Genomic DNA, 18292 nt, shown 5'->3' with positions numbered 1-18292 from the left:
TGATTGAAAGACTAGGCGTGTTCGTTTATCGGAAGAAATGCAGAAACTAGCAATCTTAATATACTCGTAATTAGCCATTTATTGAAAAGATGGTAACGCGATACGAACGGTTCTTTTACTCCTTATTCTGGGTGCATTTCTAAATGGTCATAATGTATTGTGTGTAGACGTGTTGTGTTTCATTGAACTACACTTTGACTTTACGCTTCATACAAGGTTCGGCTGAACGAATCCATTCTTACATATCGCAGTGAATATACCCTAAAAATCAAAGCGAATATGCATGTATTGTACTTGAAGGTCTCAAGTAGGTGAGGAACCTGCTTTTTTTTATCTAAGACTGAGTTTATCTTCGTCTTCGCGTGTAAATTATCTTAGTAAATTATTTTAATGAGACTCTTCAGATTTAGCACGAAAAATTATAATCGAAGCAATTTTCAACACATACTCATTTATCTACTGCCACTTCTGTGATAATACGATTATTATTGTCGCATCATCATTTTCATGGACAATGACCAAATAGCTTTCACTAAGATCATTGTGTGTTTAACGTGGCTGGGAGCACCATGATGTTCTTTGTCGCTAATTTGTTCGTACTGTCGTTCGTTATTATTTCAACGCAGGGCGGTGTGTCCGTGCACAACCCTTTCTATTGCTATTCGGAAGATCCTGTCAGATCGTGGACTCTTTTGGGTGGTGTACATGCTCCTTACGAGCCCAATCGTGGACAAATTATAAACGCAAATGTGTCGACTTGTAATCCTTCAAAGTTTTGGATGTTAGGCCGACATGGAGCGAGATTACCTCTCGACACTGAACTGCCCAACATATTAGATACCATTACTGCAATTCATCGTGAAATTCTAACTAATTACAATCAGGGCAGAACATCACTATGCGCATCAGATTTTGAATTGCTAAGAAATTGGGAATTCGATCCAAATATTACTATGGACGTTGCCGGGCACCTAGCAGAATCTGGTTGGATTGAAATGGAAACACTGGCACAACGGTATCAGGCAGCATTCCCGACGATCTTGTCGTCCACTTATTCACCAAATGATTATCTCTTTCGTTCAACGGATTTTCAACGAACGAGAGTAAGTCTCCACGCTTTCGCTGATGGTTTGTTTGGAGTAAATGGAAGTGAACAGGTTCACTTCGAAGATATTCCCGAACAAGACATCTTCATGAGGCCTTATCAACATTGCCCACTTTACAGTCAAATTAATGCAGTTCGGGTCGAACAAGATGCGTTTCTCCAGGGACCTGAATATCAAGAAATGGTCATTCAGGTTAGCGCTAAACTGGGCTTTCATAATTCACACGTACTACGTAATAGAGAAGTGGCTCTTCTCGCTCTACAATGCAAATTGGAACAAATCTGGAATTTGGACTACACTTCTCCATTCTGCACTGCTTTTTCCGTCGCCAACGCTCAAGTTGTTGAATATTCAGAGGACGTCGACTTCTTTTACAGAGTTGGATATGGCCGACCAGAATATCGTAGACTTTATGAAAACCTAATGTGCTTCCAAATGCAAGATATGTTGCGTTTTATTCAATCCAACGATGCGAACGACCACAAAGCCCGAATATTTAGCGGTCACGTGAACCTTATATTGATTCTGTTGAATTTCGGAGCATTTGATGGTGACGTTCCACTGACACGGCACAATTTTGCGCAACAGTCACAAAGGGTATGGAGATCTTCTGAACTATTGTCGATGGCTGCTAATTTGGCGGTTATACGCTACGAGTGAGTAATCGATTTTTCATTTTGCACTTGGGCGTAACAATTTCAATTTATTTCTACATCTTACTGTAGCTGCGCTGACGGCGACAATGATGTACTCTTCCTTTACAATGAAAAACCGTTGCAAATCCCTGGATGTGAAACGAACGGAGTGTGCAAACAATCCTTCATTTTAGAAAGGTTCAGTCGTTTTTTGAATGGCAACTGTATGGAAATGTATTGCACCAACTCTTAAGTATGGTTTCCACTCAACATAAAGTACTCCGTGAGAGAGCGAGCTGTCAAATTAAATGAAAAAAATCAATTTTATCCCTAACACGGAGTACTTTTTTTGTAAGTGGAAAGCAAGCATTAACCGTTGACTGATATGCGTTAGTATAGTGAATATAAAACTTTGAAAATTCATCTCTATTACATTTTAATTTCCTCGCACTGGTACCGGTTCAAAACGTATCCTTCTACCAACTGAGAGTACATACATAACGTAAACAGAGGTCATTTCGGACTTTGTTTGTAAAAAACAAAACAATTTTTATCAATTACTGATGCAAAGATAGGTTTCCTTCAATTTTTGTGACTATCGATTTTGTGTCGAGTGTCTAATCAGTGAATAGAAGTCACAGCAAGAAGTAACCGATTATCAAGTTTTATTTCGTACAAATTTTGATTATGTTTTACTAATATACAACGACAGGTTCATTTTTGTCATTTTTGTATGAATACATTTTTGTCAGTTGGAAATTCAGAACAAGAATTAATTAGTTGGAATGAAGTACCGAACACTTGGTAAATTCACAATATGAAACAAGGCATCAGAACAGTCGGAGCGTTTGCTGCGACTTAGCCCCGTACGACCCGTAATCCTATTTCGTCCGCAACCATAATACGTTCGTAGCCCTAATAAGCCCGGAACCCTAATACGTCTATAACCCTCTAATGCGTCTGTTACCAAAATGCAAGTCAAGTTGGGCATTGTCAAATTTACTGAAACTGTTCATTTTTAAAATTGCGCATAGCGCAATTACGAAAGCCTGTACGAAGTACCTTTCAAATAAAACCAACAATTTACGACATTATTTTAGAAACCCAAAATTTTTTGCCAACTTTCCATTGGGTATTCAATTACCTCTCAAATGAAACAAAAACTAGGAAAATCGGTTGAGATTTACTCGATTTATGTGGAAGGGCCCAAATTTGAAACTTTTTTCGCCACGTTCTTTTCGGTATTCAATTACCTTCCATAAAAAACTAAACCTAACAAAATCGGATGAGATTTACTCGATTTATGTGCAAAAAGCACTTAGGGCCGAGTAGCGGCCTTAGTCCAAGTGCCCAAATTTGAAACTTTTTTTGCCATCATTCTATTCGACATTCAATTATCTCTCAAACGAAACAAAAACTAACAAAATCGGATGAGATTTACTCGATTTATGTGCAAAAAACACTTAGGGCCGAGTAGCGGCCTTAGTCCAAGGGCCCTAATTTGAAACTTTTTTCGCCACGTTCTTTTCAGTATTCAATTGCCTTCCATAAAAAACTAAATCTAGCAAATTCGGATGAGATTTACTCGATTTATGTGCAAAAAACACTTAGGGCCGAGTAACGACCTTTGAGCCCTCCCAACAAGCCCACGTTGCATCTTACCCAAAAACAATGTTCAGCAACTTTGTTCTACTCGTCAATACCTTTCATTTGATATATCACAAGCAACTATTGCGTGCGTATTTCGGTAGATATCGTCGAAAGACTGAAAAACACCTATGGGGCCCTAGCTCTGGAAGGGCCTACCCTACCATGCCCATTTTCGAACTTGACCTTACTTTTGTCGATACCAATCGGGGAAAAAAAGAATTTTGAAAAAAGGTTGTGATTTGCTCAAGCTAGAGGGGTCACAGACGGACGGACGGACGGACGGACATTTTTAGCCCCGTACGAAGTACTGGGGGCTTATCAGATTAATATGCCGTTTGTAACACGTCGAATTGGAAGCAGACAGTAAAAAGCATTTGGTTATGTTTATAGATGACGAATCCGCAATAAAAAAAATGTCCGTCCGTCCGTCCGTCTGTGACCCCTCTAGCTTGAGCAAATCACAACCTTTTTTCAAAATTCTTTTTTTCCCCGATTGGTATCGACAAAAGTAAGGTCAAGTTCGAAAATGGGCATGGTAGGGTCGGCCCTTCCAGAGCTAGGGCCCTATAGGTGTTTTTCAGTCTTTCGACGATATCTACCGAAATACGCACGCAATAGCTGCTTGTGATATATCAAATGAAAGGTATTGACGAGTAGAACAAAGTTGCTGAACATTGTTTTTGGGTAAGATGCAACGTGGGCTTGTTGGGAGGGCTCAAAGGTCGTTACTCGGCCCTAAGTGTTTTTTGCACATAAATCGAGTAAATCTCATCCGATTTTGCTAGATTTAGTTTTTTATGGAAGGTAATTGAATACCGAAAAGAACGTGGCGAAAAAAGTTTCAAATTTGGGCCCTTGGACTAAGGCCGCTACTCGGCCCTAAGTGTTTTTTGCACATAAATCAAGTAAATCTCATCCGATTTTGCTAGTTTTTGTTTCATTTGAGAGATAATTGAATGCCGAATAGAATGATGGCAAAAAAAGTTTCAAATTTGGGCCCTTGGACTAAGGCCGCTACTCGGCCCTAAGTGCTTTTTGCACATAAATCGAGTAAATCTCAACCGATTTTGCTAGTTTTTGTTTCATTTGAGAGGTAATTGAATACCCAATGGAAAGTTGGCAAAAAATTTTGGGTTTCTAAAATAATGTCGTAAATTGTTGGTTTTATTTGAAAGGTACTTCGTACGTGCTTTCGTAATTGCGCTATGCGCAATTTTAAAAATGAACAGTTTCAGTAAATTTGACAATGCCCAACTTGACTTGCATTTTGGTAACAGACGCATTAGAGGGTTGTAGACGTATTAGGGTTCCGGGCGTATTACGGCTACGGACGTATTATGGTTACGAACGAAATAGGATTACGGGTTGTACGGGGCTAAGTCGCAGCAAACGCTCCGACTGTTCTGATGCCTTGTTTTTATTGCGGATTCGTCATCTATGAACATAACCAAATGCTTTGCCCTTACTGTCTGCTTCCAATTCGACGTGTTACAAACGGCATATTAATCTTATAAGCCCCCAGTACTTCGTACGGGGCTAAAAATAGGAACGAAAAACATCTAAGAAAATCGAAGTACATACATTACGTCCTAGTTTGGAGATTTTTATTTTGCCGAGAGGGAGGTTTGTAGCCAGAGCCGAAGGCGAGATCTATTATCACTCCACTCGTGGCAAAATAAAATAACAATCTCCAAACAATTACGTAAGGTATTTTATATGTCTCTATATCTCTGTGTGGTTAAGACTAACATTATGCATCAGCTCGGAGAGGGAGTTTGGGTTTATCTTTGCATCGACACATAAAAAATTATATGTCCAAACGTTTATTTTTGCGAGTAGGATTAAGATCCGCGCCGTTGGCTTAGGATCACAATCACCAATTCGTCAACATAAACATTTGGACACAGGTGCCTAATATTTATTACTTGCGAGGCCATGCGAAAATGATTTTTTTTTTTATTAAACAGAAGTCATTAATAAAATTCGCTACGAATAACACAATGCTTGAACTTATCAAATCATTCACAAAGTTTATTCCGTGTGGCTACAGCTGGACATTTACGAGTTGTTTGAATTTTTCTTGAATAGTTAGTTGTGTTGCTTTTTAAAATTAAAGGTTTCGCATTGTCAGAACCTGGGAATATATTATAAGCTAAAAAATTATTGAGGTAATTCGACTTTCGCCACCAATATTCCATGTCAGATTTTTGTCAGATAAATATCAAATTTAGGTGTTCCAAATCAAATCAGATGTTGTATTTGACTCACCGCGGTCCATTTAGCATACTTAAAGTTACATTTACATTTTTGCACATTTTCATCAAATTTTGTGGCGAGATTAAAGTCTCAAAATCACCATCGGGGAACTTTGACAATCAGTCATGAACTCAAAAAATATTTTTTAGACTTGATCATTTTTATAAAATAATCTGTGAAGCCTAGAGATTAGATTACCATGTTAACTCAACTGTTTACGTACACTGAGCCGACCGTGAAAAATCGACATATGTGACATAGACTGTTATGATCAGAGCGAGAGATCCGAAGACTAGTTAATTTAACTTGCCTTGGGGTACTTGTCAAAATATTTCTATCTCTTTAACCGTGTTACGTTGAGAGCGAGAGGACCGAAGACCAGTTTATTATAAGTTGCCTTGGGGTACTTGTCAAAATATTTCTATCTCTTTCATCATAACACTCTATGGACCGAAAACGACGAAATTTTCGAAAATCGATCTGGCGGCAGCACAAAATTAAATTTTGAAAAAAAAAATTCTTCCATAAAATGATCAGATGGACCAGCTGAGTGGATTTCCGGCCGAGCCTTAAAAGAACTATCACATTTTGTAAAAATCGCTACACCCTATGTTCCACCTTATAGGGTGTGTACACACACAAATCCACACACTTAGATACAGGTGTTCTTATAGTGACTCTTCGGCTTTCGAATTATAAAATAGAAACATACATAGTACACACCACGCACTCTTCAGATACCTTTTTGAGTATAACATTTCATTCACAATGAGAACGAAAATACATTCTTCTGCAACGGCGCTTCGAAAAGTCAACTTTCTCATGCCACATTTGGGTGACGTATGAGCGTCTTTTTTCACTGGTTCCGTTGTGGCTTTACTTTTCGTCACTATTTATGAAAGGTAAACTACTTTTCACAACTAGTGACGAAAAGTAACTGGTGTTAAGGAAAGATAGATTAATATGAATCAACTTTATTGAAGTTGTCAAATAACTGATGAAATAAATGGAAAAATCACAGCACGAAAATATGCAGTCTTGCAGAATGTCTGCTGGAAAATTGACACAGTTTTGAGAATTGATCACAACCAAATCGAAAGTTTAAACACGGGCTCGTTTATTACCACTAGTATGTACCACTAAATAATTATTAAAAATCAACTAATTTTCAACGAAATTCAGTGAATCATTTCAGAACCGGCTTTGCATTTTAAAAGTTCACTTTTATGCCACTCGGCATTATAAAATGCAAAATTTGCAAACTTTAGAACGAGGTAGTTTTCGTCACACGATGTGGTTATCAAACCCTTAGACTAATCATTACTAGACCGGAATTTAAACATCAGTTTGTATAAGATGTATATTTCGTATGATTTTACGAAGAATGTTGCACCAATACATGTAGGCGTTGACATTTTTGATAGTTGTCAATTTAGTATCTTCAAAATCCAGTGTCAGGAATGTAGTTTTTGTTTTAAAATTCTGGACAATATTTAGCTAGTTTACTCTCTAAGTGAGACTTAGTATAAGATTAGGAGTCTGAATTTGCAAGTGTGTTTTATGAGTTATGTCAAAAGTGAGTGTTTTCGGAAATATTTATATTGATTCATTGCAATTAATCATCGTTCTTGGAGCAATTTAAAATGGTCTCAATCTTATAATGCAATTTCCACCCTTAAACTCATGCTAATCATTTCCTTGTTTAAATGTTTTTTTAAATTCGTAAGATGTGCATTCGAAACAAATTTAAATTCTTCGCGCTACTTTGCCTACCAATTCTCACACTACCAAATATTTCGTTTTTTATGTCGGGGATACAATTTTTACGTAATTTTATTCGTAATTTCCAAGGTAAATATAGTGAGGAGGTATAGTAATGCCATACATATCTGAATCAGATGTGCGGTGGCATGAAAGTTCGGTACAAACGCCATCTCCTACCTTTGTTGAAAGCAAAAAATGGAATAGAAAGTCGGGCCATCTGTTGTGAGATAGTGAAAATATTTTTGTGAAATACAAGTAAATCGTAGTCAAAAAGATGTCAGTGGCATCGAACTTATGTGCTAGGCTGAATGGCATTACCTGCATTACCTCCTCAGTACCTTGGTAATTTCCAGTCTAGATATAGTTCACCTAAAATCAAACCGCTTCGCTCGTTTCGTAACATCACATCTACTGACAAAATTAACCTCTTTTCGCAACTTGTTGCATAAATTACTATTTAAAAAAGTGAATTTATTTGACGAAGAATGTTTACCAACGTTTTTTCGAAATTTCCGTTTTTCTATGTTGTGGGTAGTTCTATTCTGCATCACTATCATTAATTCTCTTATTGTATTGCGTGTAAAGCGATAAAAACGATAATAGCGATAAAAACCATAGAAAATAAAAATGAAAACAGTACTAGAACAAAATTCGACGTGAAAAACAGTATGCTTGTGCTTGTCAAACCATTCACAAAAATTCATTCAGCGTGGTTCAGTCGGTTCAGTCGGTACAATTTGTTTGTGTGTGAAGATTGACATTTACAAACAGTTTTAACATTTTTTGATTTTTCGCTTCGTTGTTTGTTGTTTTTGATTACTTTTATCTTGATATTTATTGTATTCAGTACCGAACCATGGCTAACAGAAGTGGTGATAAGGAATTACAACGAAATGGACATACAAATGAGTGTTTTGTTTGCAAAAAAAGCTGTGAAAACACATGTAGCCGGTGCGGTGAATTTTACTGCTCTAAACAATGCCAAACTGTTGATTGGCGTGAGCACAAATATTATTGCTTCGAAATGCCGGAATTGATCATCAAATCATCTCCAGCTAATGGCCATCATTTTAACAACAGTCCAAAATTTCAAAGTGAAAATCGCAGAGTGTTGCAGAATCTGCGAAGAGGTGATTTCCGTCCTGAACATTCAAATCAATCAGAAAACACTACAGCTGTTGAATCTCAACAATCTCAACGAACCCATGCGAAACGAGATGAAGAGAGCGCACCGACTGCACAACCTGTAGTTTTCAACTTTGGTGATTATCCAAAAAACAACGACGACGTCGTAATAACTCACGTACGACATGCGAATTCTTTTTACATACGCACTTGTTGCACTGATAATCAATATCAGAAGAATGCCAAAGATTTTGATGATTACGGGAGAAGGGGTGTGAAATTAACGTCCATACCACAAAGAAATGATGCCGTTTTGGTTCGACATGATGGAAAATTTCACCGAGCCATTGTTTTGCAAGTCGAAGGAGAGGATAACGTCGAAATCGCTTTGGCTGACACAGGCAGAAAAATCCATAAACCCGTCCATGATATGCGACAAATAACTGACGAATTGAAAAGTCGCGAACGATACAACTTCATCGTAACATTGACCCACATGCCTAAGAAATTAAACCCGGCAGAATTCAGAAAATTACGTGAATTCGTGAACAACCAGACCGTTTTCAAGGTTCAATTCGACGGAGACGACTGGAAATCTGCCCAAAAATTCAAGCTACTCATGAATGACAGTGGATTGCCGATGGAAGCATTCGTTTTGGGAAATGAACCGAGCCAATTCAATGGAAACGACTCGAAAGACGACAAAAATACTAAACCTGTGAAAACAGACAGTGGCCTTGTAGAAACATCAATAAGAGATGAGCCGAACAATGGTCCTGCCGCATTGGAAACCACTTCAATTGCAACAAACGTCGAAGAACCCATGCATTCGCCAAATACTCCAGGTACTGAAGAGGTAAACAAATCGAACCAGCCGATACTGTTTAAACACCTAGCTACCGAGACGTTACCCGACGTTGCTGGATTAATGATTTTCGATAATAGCTCCGTTCATTTGGGATATGTTAGTGCTGTTGCCACGAAAAGTATCGAAAATTTATACGTTTTGCATAATAAAGTCAACGAATATGGCAGTCTCATCCATGAAGTGTACGAGCCCGAACTGGATGAGTTGTGTCTGGTTAAGTTTGAGGACGAATGGTACAGAGCCATTAAATGCGAGACGAAATTTTGGTTCATTGACTGGGGCAACATGGAAGACATCGACAGTTGCAACATCAGACGTTTTCCAGAAGATTTGAAAGATCCGTGTCACACGTTCGTTTGTCATGTTCATGGTTTAACGTCCGAGATGGCTCTTGATGAGGGGAAAATTGAACAGTTAAAGGTATTGCTAGAGAACCAAAGCCAGCATCCAGATTGTGTTTGTGTTAAAGTCGAACATGAACTAATGGAATATAATGTCAAGTTTCCGATACTCTCGAATTTTTTTTAGAATTTCAGTTTTTCATTAATTTTTTTTTTACTTTGTTCAGTTAATTTTCATTTTATTTTACGTAAATAAAGACTAAGGAATCTCACCGTTTTCATTTCATTTCAAGCTTCAACTTCATAAATAGAGAACTGCACTCTTGGGCAAGTATCTGAAAGAACAGGTTAAGACACTTACGAAGGCGGGTGAAACATAAATTTTCAAGTTTGTTAAGCAGAGTCATTTAGTGACGTTACAGATTGTGTAATAAATAATAATTTTTTATCAAGCTGACATTTCACAGAATCTCTTTGTCAAAATTTGTGCTTCACCCGCCTTCCTAAGTGTCTCAACCTGTTCTTTCAGAACCTTGCTCTTGAGCACTTTATCTGCGGCATGCCTTCCAGAAATTTGAATAAAACCGTAGAGTAGCTGTCACCGTTACTTGTTCATAATATTAAAGTTGTTCCGATCAATTGAATTAAATCAACGAATTGTGCGAGGTTGCAAGGGTTTATTAACACGAAAATTGTAGGCGTTTCGGTAGATTTCCTTATTTGTGTTGATTCCCCCATATGATACAAGCATAAAAGAACTTCGTTATTGTTGCAGTTTGTCTACTTTCCTCAAAATCATTTTTCCGTTCAAAAACTGCAGTAAATACCATAACTAACTGAAAGAATTTGACATAATTCCATTCGACGGATTTTATCAGACGATGAATATAGGTAAGTGTTGAACAAAACCTTAATATTGAAGTGGGGAGAGTTTTTGTACTGTACATCGTGAGATGAATGAGTAATCTTGGCAGGTCGTCTTCGGTTTGGGTAGACAAATTTGAACCACCAACGCGACACCAATACCGCGGTGAATTTTAGTATGGCAACAAGACGAGATAACTGGCTAAATTTGAAACTAAGGTTAGAGCAAAGCCCTCTTTTGAAATAAGAAAAAAACTAAAAAAAATCCAAAATTTTATTTCCGGATTTTTTAAAGATTTCGAAGAATTTTACAATATTTAAACAATATATCCAGGATATATGCGACACGGTGGGGTTGAACAAAACTTAAATAGAGTCGCGACATCACCTCTGATTATTTTAAAAATTCTTATTGAGGGACTCGTTTACTATAAGGAACCACATTCAGTTCGCGGATCCATCCAGCCGTTTCGGAGAACCAGCACTCATGGCCGTGCGGGACCGACGAGTCAATTTGAATACAGATTGTTATCGCAACGGATAGAGGGACTAATTCTAAGCTAATTTGTATTGAAATGGCTCCCCTCGACAACTTGACCACGTATCTACAGCCAGCTAAAGTCGAAATTTCGACATCTTTGAATGGTGATATGTCCAAGAAGAAGAAAGTTTGAAACTCTTTGAATGGCGATATTGGTAGAGGATTCCATGCTCTATTAAACGTCGAGAATGGATTTTACAAAATTTGTTTGAATTGTACAATATTTGAAAAATTTTATTTTCACCATCCTCGGCAAAACTAGGACTCATCTGCAATACACAGGTTGACCCTGTCTGCAACAAAACAATAATGCTTGATCAGTCTGCAGTGTAAGCTTTACAACGATACCACACTCACCATACCAGCCTCACAACAAGTATCTGTTACGCCATTTTGTTTGCAGCAAGGTCGCTCTACGACGAAATTTTCAATTTATCATCCATCTTCAAGTGCCCGTTCCTTTAGAATGAGTGGAATTGTTATGCATTCTTCATAAATAAGTTATTTGCAGCAATTTTTACATTAATTAATGGCTAGCGATGGCTAACGGTGGGGTTGAACACCGTGCGAGAATTTTTTTCTGCGAAAATTGTTTATATTTTTCTTGTGGGAAAATTTGAATTTGTAGGTGGCAATTCAAAAGGCGCAATGTTCCTTAGCTTAAGCTTCGACTAAATTCAACATTCTTGATAAACAAACTACTACTCCTCGAAAGAAAAAATGTAGTTTCTGTTTATGTCGATGCCTCGATGGGGAACATTTATCGTACTGACCCAATTTCCGTTGGAAAGAAATTTTTTTGTTTCAAAGTATGAATATCTATCCCACCTTTAGTTGATTTATTTAACATTGTCCCAGCTTATAAAAACACACAATTTATAATCAGAAAAGATATACTCCATCAAAACGGAATTAGTCGTGGACATGATATTCGATTTGTATGCATTTGTATGTATTACATTTCCAAATGTAAGGAGATGTAAACGCTATAATATGTATACGATACCGACCGATTGTAATCGACAAAAGAGAAGAAAAAAACAAATATATTTTGACTTCCAACTAATGATGTCCATTTGTCAGTTCGTATTAGGCTTATACACTACACACGATGTGATGTACACAACCCAAAACCAGCAAAAATATTTTAGTGAAATTGAAATTAAAACAAGATTAAGGTGGGAGGAGTTGAATGTTTTATTTTATGTTGCATGGTAATAGAGATTAAGATTGAAGAAGGGCGCCAACAATTTGTGCTTCACGATTTGATTAATCTATATATATATAGGTTGAGTTGAGTCGCGTTTCTGTACTTGGCGAAAATAAATACACAAACACCAGGTCATGCAATTCTGCTCAATGAAATAAGCCTTTCTTTCATGATATTTGCATGAAAATTGTGTCCAAAGAGATTATCTTCAAGTACGTTTGAAATGTCCTCCATGCTAAAGAAAACCTAAGTACAGATTCTGTACTTAGATTTGTATAATCGATCAAATTCAGTTTACAGAATATCCGCCAAATGCAACATCCAAGCTAGTACAAGGAGTCCGACAGTAGTATGTAAAAAATTACTGCAATGATTCATGGACATAATTTTCCAGTCAAGTTAGTTCTAACCTAAATATAAGCAAGAAACCATCGAGTCTTAATTTCACGTAATATTTTCAACACATTTATTGTAGCATACCGCTTGATGCTGTGTTCTGCACCCCTTATTAGTCCTCGATATTGAACGAATACGTCCTTCCTCTATTGCAGACAAAAGTAGTTGGATTGAGGGATTTTTTGTTGGTTTTCAAAAACTAGTAATTTGCAGTAACGCGAGCTAAAGTTACATTTATTTATTCAAAAACGTGAGGTAAAGTTAACTTTACGTACACGGAGCCAAAACTTTACCTCAAGATTTTGAATAAAATACCTTACTTGGCAATGGGGCAAATGATGGAAATGGTACTTCTTGTGTGTTTACCTACATCGGCTGCGCCTCGATCGCTAAAATTTACACAAGAAGTACCATTTCCATCATTTGTCCCATTGTTAAGTAATGTATACTATTATCACGACGACTAGATTTACCTTTTTACGTAAAATAACTCATATTATAATGAGACTAGTTATGGCAAAATTACTTTTTATGCGAGGGGAAACCAAACTAATTAACCAAAAAATTGATCTCCGAATCAGTGAATTTTTCGGTTATTAATCATTATAGTCATTATTTTACCTTCCTTTGTGACAATATTAGCAACTAGCTTACGACGGATAATATAAAAACTGATTTTACTTTTTACGGCATGTTTCATTTTCATTTACATTGCCTAATCACGTAAAGCATTGTACTTACGAGGTTCCAAGTTGTTATTTGACAAATGGGGAATACAGCCCTCCCCTTCGGGTCGGGCTGTAACACCCCACTTATCAAATACACAACTTGGAACCTCGGAAGTAATATACTATTACCAGTGAGCTATACTTTAAACAAAATGAGTAATAGATTCAATGATAATACAGTCATACGTTTGTCGTTCCGTAAAGGTTAAAAGGACCTGTAATTTTACCCAGTTTGTGAGTTACTTTATTCCAGGAATTATTTTTAGGAAAACATTCCATCATATTTTGCTAAATTTTCTCAAATTTTCGGAAAAGTAGAAAATCATGAAAATCTAGGAAAATGTGAGAAAAGGTTTTTTCAAAAAATAGTGCCTGTTTGATTAATACACTGAAATCAAACTAATTACATTGATTGAAAGGTTAGCGTCAGAAAATGTGAGTGCAGGTATTTTTACGGTCGGATAATAAAAATCGGTCAAAAATAAGAAATATGACGGACCAAGCTAACCTGCGCTTGATTTGTTAATAATGTTGGTTGATATGGAATTATTTTATTCCTGCGGTAACACGTCGAAAAAATTGAATTATCGGAAGATTATTGTCCAAGTAAATGTATAGCTTTAAAAAAAATGTCAAAAAATCTCTGAAAATATCATGCCAAACCGATCCAATTCTTAAATAATTTATCATCACAGAAAAATTTCATTCCAAACCGTTCCCATTCTTAAATAATTTATCAGAAAAATTCTTACATTTTCGTTGTAAAAAACCTCACTGGTCCCGGATCATTCCAGTTTAAGAAGACCACACATGATGGCCACAAATGTGCAAATTGAAGCATACTGTGAGAGGTCGTATGTTAAACACATAATATAGAGATAAACATTTTGCTGATTCTGTTTACGAAATTCGAAACGACAAAAAAGGTACCGAAAATTAGAAAGTTCATGCAATGCTTCCTTTTGGTAATGCATTCGAGGACATACTCATGATGCACATGTCCTTAAGACAACAATGCACAATTGTAAAGGTTAACATCGTTAAAAATGTAACAAAATAAGGAAGAGAAATAATTCACTGTCCTTTTCAATTGAACATGAATTCAATATGTTTAGAATTAAGGATGCCTGGTTAGATCCAGCAAGAAAAACGATCACAGAGGTGAGGTCATTCTTTAAATCATTTTTTTACCATGAAGCCAGGAGAGCTTATTTTTGTGCAAATGTAAAAAATAGATTTGAAGAATGTTTTGGCAATTGTAATGATGTTTCTTGTGTCTCATTTAATTACCCGAGGTCACAAGCCACACAAGAATACATTTCAATCATTTGACCCATTAAAATCAGTTCAAGGTATTTACAATTCCACTTTTATTCTTCGTCGAAGTACGAAATATTAAATATCAAACTACAGGTCGGGTATTTAAAATATCACGAGAAATATATTATATTTTGTTCTTCAGGCCACATCGATTGCTTTTATTCTGTTAGTAAACGAAGAAAGCATCAATATCAAATTTAAAATTGTGAAGAAAACCTTCATTCGCATTGTTTTATCTAAAATTTTCTTTCAACAAGGAATATTTTATTTCCATGCAAAGAAAAGAAATCACAGACGGATGCAGCTCGTTTTTTCATGTGAAACTTTTGAACACGATGCACTTATACCTCATGATACAAGTACGGGCTATTGATATTGTTTACTATTATATTGGGTCATAACAATAAATGGCTCCTTTTCATAAAACAACACAGCGCATCTGATGATATAATTACATGCGGAGATGAGAAAGGTTTGGAAAATATTTTCTTGATGAAAATATGCAATTAACTGAAATATAAAAAGAAAAAAAAATTGCCGACGAAACAAACAGAAACTATTAACGTAAACGTTGTAAAGTTGTTAATAATGAGTTGGTATTGTTTAGTTTTGAGAATGTTATTTACTGAACATATGCAACAACAAAAAAACAGAAGTCGTGATGGAATCACCCGCTAATAACAATGGAATTATTATGCAAAAGTAGATGTAGGCATGTATTATGCATAATGTATGCATAGCATATCGTAATGAATGTAGCACTGAAATTCCAATTGGTTATTTTGTGTGTTAGATATTCGTCGTTATTAATTGTCTATACAGAGGAGTGTGTAATTAAATTTTTAAACATCCTTCCATGGTTATTAAATTTAATTTTTTTTTGTAAACCGTCTGTTTATGGTCGTTATTACAATTAAAAATTCAATTGAGCTCTTTGTTTTACTGGAGCCTCTGCCATCTTCTTGTTTTTACATCCTCCTCTGGGTTCTTATGAATTTTAGTCTTAAGTGTACTACTACATCTGAACGGCGTAACTGTTGGGTGCTTATTAATGGCGTTATATCCCTTATTTTCCTCCTGCAGATTAAAGTTATCGAAAGAGTCGAGTAAGAGCAAACGAACTTTTATTTGAGGCCTTTCTGCCTCTGAAAGCAATTCGTCAATGTAATTATTTTATTTTAGTATTTTTTATCGATAGAACGTAGGAACGTCCAGATAACTCAATCGATAGAGCAATGTTAGCGATGATCTGACGCCCTTTATGTCACGGGATCGACTCCCGTAGCAAACATAGTTCATAGAGTTTTTTCCTAATCATAAACGATTAGTCTATGCTGTTAGCATGTGTCAGCTCTATCGACCGTAATAGGTCTTAAAGAGAAACCAAGATTCGGAACATAGTTCTCATACATTGAATTTTGTTTTGGAAATGAGCTTGGATTATGAATTTAAAGTTGAAACTCGGAATAGCTCAGAAAAACCAATTTATTTGCCAAATATTTTCACAGATGTTTTCTCATAATCAGAAAATAGATCTTCGTCATTCTACTACTTCATTCTGTGAGGAATAAAGTGCGTCCAAGAAACTTAACCGATTTCGGTTCTGTACAAATATCGTTCTTTAACAAAAAGTTCTTGGCTGTCCACTGAATTTATTATTTTTTTTGCAGATCGTACGGTCGTGTTGAACTTAAGTGAATAAAAAATTAATAAAAATTTCCACATTAACAATCATTCACGGTTAATTTTCTTAACAAAAAAAAAGTTTATTTCAATTTTAAAACTGAATCAAATAATATCGATCGACAAGATCAAGAAGATCTCATCAATAACATCCGCCATTTTTTTAGCGCAACTTGCCGTGTGTTTCTGTACGAAAATTTTCTCGCGCATATTATAAAATGCGAATTATACCATAGATTGTTATGTAAAAAAAACACCGAACGAACGAATTGTGCATTAAAAGTATTCACCTTTTATATTACGCCTGATTGGTTAAAAGAGATGGAAAACGGTTGATCGTCGTTGTGTATTAATCGATTAGCATGCATTATAAAAACGAATTGAACTCATGGCAAATGAGCAAATATATTTTATGTGTAGAAATTGCAATAGTGGAGGACGGGTGAAACCTTTCGCATGTTGCAAAAGAATAACAAATCTCATATCCATGCTATCCAATGTTATACATAATATTGAATTTAATAATATTGAATGGGAGGGAAAAGATTATTATATCTTTTTGAAAGATTGCCGTTGAGACTGGAGGTTTTAATATTTTATTAAGCAAAAATAATGTAATGCAAAGAATTCACGCGGAAAAGTTCAAGAAAATTATAAAATAATATTGTTTATATGTTGATAATTGAACATGAAATTGTTAGGATTAATAATAAATCAGAAATATATAAATCAGGCGGCTGCTTTGTAACTTTGAAAATTATATGTATGGCGACTGTTGATTATCTTTCGTAAATTATTCACACAATTGATGTAACAACCATTGGGTGCTTTGTAAAATATTTTCTATATGTTTCGTTTGGTATAGGAATAGGTCCACAACCGATATATTAATTTATAGAGAGAAATACAATCGATCTAAACTAATTTCAATTTATAATTAAAATGAAGCTTTGAAATGGGTAGCTTTTCATTGGACAACCAAAATAATCTTTTGTGGTTCTTATAGCATATAATGATGGTTTTAAATTCAATACCCCCCGCTGTGTATACTACGTACTACCAACATTCACTAATTCCCATTCCACTGAGTGAATAGAATATAGAGTGCTTTCCGAAAAAAAAAGCTTTGAAGGTTCTCCTAGAATAATGCTCAAAATGAATACTAGATGGTGCCAGCGTCTTTATTTCGTTTTTTTTTTCGTTCATAACTTTTTTTGGAAGTGAGCACAAAATACGAACTTGGATCATTTGGTACAGAACGAAAATGTGGTGCTTTTACGCACAGTGAAATTGTTAATACGAGCCGCATACGAGCATTTTGTAGTAGCATTTTTACTGGATAACATACTAATGACTTAGTAATACTTCATATATGTTTACGAATGAAATGTTCATATACCACTGTAATTTACCAAACATGGCTGTTCCAATAAAATGAGGCACACAAAAATTTGTTCCAAATCTCACGAAATTAAATGGCACTGTAACAGAAAAAAGTTACAATTTTCTTACTTACTCTTTAACAGTGCAATTGAATGAAAATACGTTTGTTATTGTCCTTTTCCTTTGTGAATTTGTGAACAATCCATTTATGAATGAATATTTTGCAAATGTCCACGCGACTCTTTGACTAGGACTATTGTATTCCCCAAGCTAATACCTCATCGACACCACATTTACGACATGCAAGGGCATGCAATAAATAACCCAATGTTGTTGATCTTTAGAAATTAAAATTCTAAACAAACTTCGAAAAATGGGTTTGTATTTCTAGTAAATAAAAAAAAAACTCTGCACAATATTTA

General features: G+C 35.7%; 2 protein-coding genes across 2 annotated transcripts; both read left to right on the top strand.

Moving 5' to 3' along the window:
• Nucleotides 1–532: 532 nt before the first annotated feature.
• LOC119076377 (multiple inositol polyphosphate phosphatase 1-like) lies at nucleotides 533–2164 on the top strand. The gene is made up of 2 exons (XM_037183093.1): nucleotides 533–1762; nucleotides 1832–2164. Exons 1-2 carry the CDS (start codon nucleotides 570–572, stop codon nucleotides 1992–1994), a joined length of 1356 nt encoding a protein of 451 aa, XP_037038988.1. The 5' UTR covers nucleotides 533–569; the 3' UTR covers nucleotides 1995–2164.
• A 5941-nt stretch (nucleotides 2165–8105) lies between these two features.
• LOC119076372 (tudor domain-containing 6-like) lies at nucleotides 8106–10017 on the top strand. The gene has a single exon (XM_037183082.1). It carries the CDS (start codon nucleotides 8268–8270, stop codon nucleotides 9930–9932), a length of 1665 nt encoding a protein of 554 aa, XP_037038977.1. The 5' UTR covers nucleotides 8106–8267; the 3' UTR covers nucleotides 9933–10017.
• The last annotated feature ends 8275 nt before the right edge of the window (nucleotides 10018–18292 follow it).

The sequence above is a fragment of the Bradysia coprophila genome, unplaced genomic scaffold (genome assembly GCF_014529535.1).
Source record: "Bradysia coprophila strain Holo2 unplaced genomic scaffold, BU_Bcop_v1 contig_232, whole genome shotgun sequence".
Classification (NCBI taxonomy): Eukaryota; Metazoa; Arthropoda; class Insecta; order Diptera; family Sciaridae; genus Bradysia; species Bradysia coprophila.
Note: the sequence above shows the minus strand (reverse complement) of the source record. Positions and strands in the feature narration are given on the sequence as shown.

Coding starts and splice junctions, on each gene's coding strand:
- LOC119076377 (XM_037183093.1), top strand. CDS start 570: ATGATGTTCTTTGTCGCTAATTTGTTCGTACTGTCGTTCGTTATTATT. Junction 1,763..1,831: donor TTGGCGGTTATACGCTACGA/GTGAGTAATCGA, acceptor ATCTTACTGTAG/CTGCGCTGACGGCGACAATG.
- LOC119076372 (XM_037183082.1), top strand. CDS start 8,268: ATGGCTAACAGAAGTGGTGATAAGGAATTACAACGAAATGGACATACA.